This window comes from Haplochromis burtoni, unplaced genomic scaffold, assembly GCF_018398535.1.
Source record: "Haplochromis burtoni strain Fernald_Lab_line unplaced genomic scaffold, NCSU_Asbu1 Contig_408, whole genome shotgun sequence".
Lineage (NCBI taxonomy): Eukaryota > Metazoa > Chordata > Actinopteri > Cichliformes > Cichlidae > Haplochromis > Haplochromis burtoni.
Window position 1 is genome coordinate 430,021 of NW_024582769.1, and position 6,995 is coordinate 437,015.

A 6,995-nucleotide genomic window follows, 5' to 3' on the forward strand; every position below is an offset into this window, starting at 1 on the left:
AGAACTTTTATTTATGCTTATTTGTTTTACATGCTTTAGATTTCTCTTTAATTTCATGGTGAATCATAACCCACATGTTTTGTTAATTTTCACATTATTGTGGTTGTCATGCAGTGCTGATGTGGACCTGTGTGACTACAGGTTCACATCAGCACAAATAACATGTTTACATGATCTCATTAAATGCTGGTTGTTAGTTTAACTTCAAATTTATTCAATAACATATTTCAGCGGTTTTGTTGAAGCTTGTGTTTGTTGTCTCATTCAGGATAAATAAAGTTCATCTCATATGACCTCACTGAGATCAAGCTTTGCAGGATTCTTTCAAACAGGCCTGATGTTTGTGTTTAAACAGTCACACTTCATGATGTTGGGGAACAAATCTAATGATTAACCATCAATAATCTCACATGTACCTGGGTTGTCTCCAGTGAACGCCACCACACTGCAGCTCTCAGAGAAACCGTACCGATGCACAAAGTAGGAGGAGACGGGGCCCTGCAGACAGGCAGACCAGAATGTCACGGACCATCATGAGCACAAAAAAGCTCACAATCAGTGGAAACATTAACTTGTTATCCCTTTGATCCAGGTGATTGATAGATGGATTTTTTGTCTGCTTATTTTGTTGGTTTTTGTTTTTTGCCCTTTATCACCGTCCCTCTCCCCCGCTGTTTTTCTTTCCCTCTTTCTTTCTCCCCTATTTAGCAAGTGAAAATAAAATAAAATAAACAATATGGAGGAGTTGTACTTAAATCTTCTGCATTCAGCTTGTCCTTGGTCATGGTTTCCTTCCACTCATAGCTTTGCAAAAAGTTGCGTAAAAAGAACTTGCAGCAACAAAAACATAATATTCCAGAAACAGGCTTTGCCGATCCGATCAGCTGTTCGTAACACTTCCTACGTTACCGGCCCGAAACCGGAACTGATGTCGTTTTCGCGTAAAATTTATTTTTTTCCTTTAGGGCGTTTACAAAGACATGCTGGTGTTTTTAAATTAATGTTTGAGTTCCTGCCTTTCTGAATAGTTTCTGGGATGCAGATCTCAGAATGCACTGCTGGTTTCTTCAGAAATTTGCATTATAATATTTATTTTCATTTTTCCTGCAGTTTATAAAAGTTGGTGTATTTCAAAAATAAAACTTTGAAGACACTCAAAATAAATTTCCTGTGGCTGGAAACTATTTTGTGCAACTTTTTTGTATTTACAGTTTTGAGGGATAAGCCTCTGAAATTTCTGCAACTGGAAATATATGTTAAAAAAAACAAAAATGATTTTCAATTTGTTTGTAGTTTATTGCACTTTTTTGCAATTTATGTAATTTCTATGAACTTAATGCACAAATATTATTAAAATTGGGGCTGTAATGGTTGTATTGATGTATAGCAACTTGAAATGCTCCCAAAGTGCCACTACAACATGTAAAATATAAAGATGGTGGACTTGGCTCTGTGGTTTTCATGTGTATCCATATTCAGTGATATAGCTGGAAATTAACTACACATATAATTCTTCTGTTTCTCTTTTTTGACATATTTCTCAAATAACCTATTTTATCATATTTATAATAAAACTGTAAATTCTGTTTTTGCTGTGACACCTGAATACTTTTAGTGGCCCCCGTGTGGCCACCCCATGAAAACATTCTGGAGGCTCCCCTGCTTACCAGCACAGATGTGGAGGGCAGTGGAGCTCCCAGCAGCTGGTCCAGGTGAGGAGCGGTGGCCTGCAGGCAGATCTCAGACCAGTTTCTGGTCCTGATGTCCAGCAGATTCATCCCTGAGCCTGAACAATCGATCAGTGGGTTCATTGATTAGCTGATGGGTGAGAGACCCTCAGAAAGCGACGAGCCACACAAACCGTACCGTCGCTGTAGTCGATGGCAGCGTAACCACCGAGGAAGAGAGAGGCGGCAAAGCTGCTGACCAATGAGATCCTCTGAAACCAAAAACACACACGTTCATCAGGTGTGAGGAAACAGCTGGAGGTGGGACTGTGCAGGTGCAGTGACGCTCTCACCTCGGTGTCCTGCAACTCCTCCGCTCGGGTCTGACGCAGCTTGGCGATCTGGTTTCCTGTGAAACGCTGCAAACACACGGACGCGTCCTTTAAAGCTCTTTAACACACACACACACACACACACACAGATGTGGCACAGCTGGACCTCGTAGGCTCTGGATCCGGTGATCTCCGCCAGCCTCAGAGCGCCTCCTGCTGCCGCCTGCAGGTCCTCACACTGCTGAGTGCTGCTCGAGTCCATCCACACCGGACTGTCCGACACTGAGAAGCTGTCCTGAGGACGCAGCAGCACACCGAGTCAGCATTTAACCCCCCCACCCCCCCCCCCCCCCACACATCACACAGACACACACACACACACGCACCTGCAGCAGCTGGTGCAGGTCCTGGTCCGGGTCCAGATGTTTCAGAGTCTCAGACGCTCCTCTCCTCCAGAACACGCTGCCATGTTGCTGAGAGACAACACAAGTCAACCAGACTCCATTCACTTTTCTTCAAATTTTACAGGCTGGTTCCCGCCTCCTGCCAGGTGATGGCAGTGTGCTATATGATCAGAAGTATGTGGACACCCAGTGAGCAGCTCCCTCTGAGCTGCACATCACTCAGCAGCTTTGATTTCAGCAGGTAAATGTTTAGCGAGCACAAAAGTGCTTCAGGATTTACTCCGAGTCACACGTGCTGATGGGAAGTCGTGCAGTTAGTGTGACACGATGCTGTCATGTACACTGAAGCACTTCATGAGAAAACCACCACACTCCACTCATTCTTCTCCAGATTTTAGTGGAAATTTGTTTTTAGTGTTTGCTGCTAAAAACAGAAACAAGACTGAGTTCATAAAAACAGAAGGTTTAATATGACATCTGCGCTGTGATCAAAAGTATGCGGACACTCCTGGTTCTCCTCGTGTTAAACAAGCTGTTCACTTTAAATTTGCACCTGAGAACATCAAACGGTTTAGAAATATGAATTTTTGGACTTTTTAGGACATTTGAGTAACTTCATACTGCACCAGAAGAACTTTGTACTGTGGATCAGCTGACAGCACAAACTGTCTGAACTTCCTGTTTCCCTCAGCACGAGTGGAGGCAGCACGTTAATAAGCACAGAGTCACACCTGTCCAGGTGTCCACATATTTCTGCTCATACTGCAGCACCCGTCCTGTTCATGCTTCACAAATTATTGGACATTTATGCCAAAGTCTAACTTTAACCATCACCTGACCGCTGCCTGACAGCGCTCTGACACGGGAGAAGTCAAGCCCCGCCCTCTTCATCTTGTCCAATAGCAGGTCCAGAGCCTGGAGGTGGGGAATAGCCAATCACAGAGACACAAACACAGGTCAGCAGTCAGCTGATGAACCTCAGCGTGAGGTAATAGTTTAACAGGTGTGTGTGTTACTGTGTGTGTGTTACTGTGTGTTACTGTGATGTTACTGTGTGTGTGTGTTCTGTGTGTGTTTGTGTGTGTGTGTGTTACTGTGTGTGTGTGTGTGTTACTGTGTGTTTGTGTGTGTGTGTTATTCTGTGTGTGTGTGTTTGTGTGTGTTTGTGTGTGTGTGTGTTTGTGTGTGTGTGTGTGTGTGTGTGTGTGTGTTGTGTGTGTGTGTGTGTTTCTGTGTTTCTGTGATGGTGTACTGTGTGTGTGTTCTGTGTGTGTGTGTGTTGTGTGTGTTACTGTGTGTGTGTGTTACTGTGACTGTTACTGTGTGTGTGTGACAGAGTGTGTGTGTTCTGTGTGTTACTGTGTGTGTGTGTTACTGTGTGTGTGTGTTCTGTGTGTGTGTTTACTGACTGTGTGTGTGTGTATTTGTTATAGAGCCCTGAGTTTCTGTGTGTTACTGTGTGTGTGTTACTGTGTGTGTGTTAGTGTGTGTGTGTGTTACTGTGTGTGTGTTACTGTGTGTGTGGTTACTGTGTGTGTGTGTTACTGTGACTGTTACTGTGTGTGTGTTACTGTGTGTGTGTGTTACTGTGTGTGTGTTACTGTGTGTGTGTTACTGTGACTGTTACTGTGTGTGTGTCTCACCTTGACCCACATGAGCACAGGTGAGGTGACAGTGAGTCTGTCAGTGTGGATATGAACTCCTCCCTGAGTCCTGAGAGCAACAAACACACCTGAACTGTCAAGACTTTCAAAATAAGACAGTGGCTGGAATCCTTTCACAATAAAAGCCTGCCAGTCACCCTGACAGGTGTGAGTGTGACTCATGAAGCCTTCCAGCTGATGCTGTCAGGTTTATATGATCTATACCTGAATTCGGGCAGCTCGGCGTCAAACTGCACGCCGCTCTGATGAACCACACGCAGCTCTCCATCGATGACCACCGCCTTCAGCTTCAGGAAGACATGAAGAGGAGCAGAGTAAAGACAGAGCTGCTGATTGGACGGTAAACCTGGGTTTAAAGTGCAGTGGAGGGGGCGCTGATGTCACATGTTAGGAGGAAATGTGAGCAGACTGTTTCAGACTGTTTCAGGAAACCACGGACGAACCTTCATCTGAACCATTGAAGCTCCGCAGGACTTTTACTTTGAAGGGACTGTTCCTGTTTCATTGTTTCATGAAGTTGAGCTGATGAAAGTTTTAGTGGTTGTAAAGAAAAAGGATGATTTAGATAAGCGATGAATGAAGTGAAGAAGAGGATGGTGCAGCTGGAGGTGCTCGCTGTCTTTATACAACTAGGATCTGATAATTGTTGTACTTCCTGCTGCTGTCTCGGACACATCCGTGTGAAAACTGACATTTTTACTGTCACTCAGACTTTTCAGGGATAAATGAAGGAAAATGACGTCATCCTGTTCACAGAGACGCTGACAGGTTATCGGCCACGTCACTGACGCCAGCTTAAACACCTGAAATAGCATTTTAGGCTTTATGAGCTCAGATTCACTGATCAGCTTCATTTCCTCTTATTGATTATTGGAAACGTACCGGACGTCAGCAGCTCTGTGACAGCTTCTGACGTCATCGACCTGTTTCAATCTGCGAGTGCACGCGGGTCAAAACCTATCCGATCAGCTGGACTCTGTACGAGAGTACGGAGTCCAGCTGAGACAACAAATCAAACCTTCCGCCGTCTCCACGTTCTGCGCCTGCGCACTAAAGTCCGTTATTTTACTGCTACGTGCACGTGGACAGCATGTCACAGCAGACTCCGCGCAGGTGAAGGAGGGACAGGTGAGGTGCTGTTACCTGCTGCGTGCTCAAGTCAAGGCCCAGGTAGAGAGGAGCGCGCGGAGCAGAGGCCATGAGCGCGAGGAACCACACAGGAGGAGGAGGAGGGGTCCAACGTTTAGTGACACAGCCCACAGGCTCCTCCTCCTCAGCGCAGACTCCGTGTTCATGCTTTTAAAGGGACAGTTCACCCAAACCCTTTAGTTCACGTCACAGACCGACATGGTTCAACATGGCTCAGCCAATAGAGTGGACAGGGTTTTGGTAGATATTTTAGTATTATGGGAGCATTTACTGGGTACTTTTTTTGATGATATTAGACAGAAGATTCTGTGACTCAACAAGGCAACAAGAAAGTAGATACTAAGGTTGGAGGGAAAACACCAACAAATCACTCTTTTACTTATCACTCCCTTGCAGAAGATGTTTATGTGAAGACCATCTGGGTTGTGTCAGAACTCACGGATGTAGGAGACCTCTGTATAAGATTTATAGGCCTTGAGAGTGCATCTTACTGCAATTGTAGAACAAAGGATTCTAACTAGTGTTTAACGGACCTGTCAAAGGTATGTTGAGATACGATTGTAGAAGGCCTCTTTCAGAGCTGGGGGACCTTCCTTATATGGTTTTAACTTGAAACTTGTTGACACACGAACTTTCTGCCTATAAATACTGCTGCACAAAAGAATAAAACTTTGAGTTGATTTTGGGAAAGCAACCTGAACAGTCTCTGTATCATTTTGTTCTCCTAACTGCTCCCGACGTCGTAACTAACCCGCTGACGGCATATCTGAGTGTTACTTAAGAATAATTTTGAATCTTATAGGGTAAAGACAAAACTCTGCTTATAGACGCCCACGCCTCGGGGAAACCCGATCCACGGACCAGACCCGGGACGAAGTTTCTTTCAGGTTTATTTGTTGTTGTCGGTAGCAACGAGGCCTACGATGGTGCCAGAGCACATGTTGAATCAGCACTATGGGCAGACTTCACACAGTGACAGTGTGGAAATGGAATAAAGGTGAGTGTTATCTGAGGTCCATGGACACGCCTCCAGGTCACATGATGGATTTAATCTGACACAGCAAGGAGTTGCAGCCACGCTGAGTCTGTGTTTTAACTCCTGTTGAAAGTTCAGACTTTAAACTACACACCAGTTTGTAAATGTTACTGATCGGCCACTAAAACCAGTCATGATAAAAGAGCAGACCCAGTGTTTTTTTCTGAATCGTCACGTTTAGTTTGGGAAAATCGTCGTTTTCTAAACTTAACATCTATATTTGTATGTCAAGTTAAGAAAATCATTCAGTAAACATGTTTGTGTTTTTTTACAGTAAAATATAAGTACTACTAGGATTTTATGTTTTTGTGTGATTTCAGATCAGTTGTGTTACTACAGCATGTCAATGAAACATGGCTGCAAATTCAGACACGTGAGGCTGAGCTGAAAACACTGAAACCAAAACGGCAAAAACAAACTGTAGTCAAAGATGTCCAGTTATACCTTCATGTCAGTGCAGATTTCTGACATTTTGTATAAATTTAAGCAACAATTTAATTATTTCTAATAAAAAAAACAGTGAAACTGCACACAAACATGAAAACGTGACATCAATCTTATAAAAACATTATGTTTATTAATCAGTGATGTTTGAAAGCCTTTCCTGGTGAGTTTGATCCAGGAGGGTCTGAAGCCAGAGTGAGACAGAGACTGTGCAGAGACTGTAGAAGGACAGAGCAGCAGCAGAGCAGTCCAGATACACTGATGATCCTCTGTCAGATCCAGAGGGACACACAGGGCTG

At 44.1% G+C, this 6,995-nt stretch overlaps 1 protein-coding gene across 1 annotated transcript in view; it reads right to left on the bottom strand.

Moving 5' to 3' along the window:
• xylb (xylulokinase homolog (H. influenzae)) overlaps positions 1–5,351 on the bottom strand; it is a gene marked incomplete in the record, with an annotated part of 10,308 nt that extends 4,957 nt beyond the window's left edge. Inside the window, 10 exon segments of the mRNA XM_042213022.1 lie at positions 417–498; positions 1,668–1,786; positions 1,867–1,939; positions 2,021–2,086; positions 2,166–2,294; positions 2,386–2,472; positions 3,238–3,318; positions 4,047–4,116; positions 4,272–4,354; positions 5,211–5,351. Of these exon segments, the coding sequence (XP_042068956.1) occupies positions 417–498; positions 1,668–1,786; positions 1,867–1,939; positions 2,021–2,086; positions 2,166–2,294; positions 2,386–2,472; positions 3,238–3,318; positions 4,047–4,116; positions 4,272–4,354; positions 5,211–5,267 (847 nt within the window).
• Positions 5,352–6,995: the final 1,644 nt, after the last annotated feature.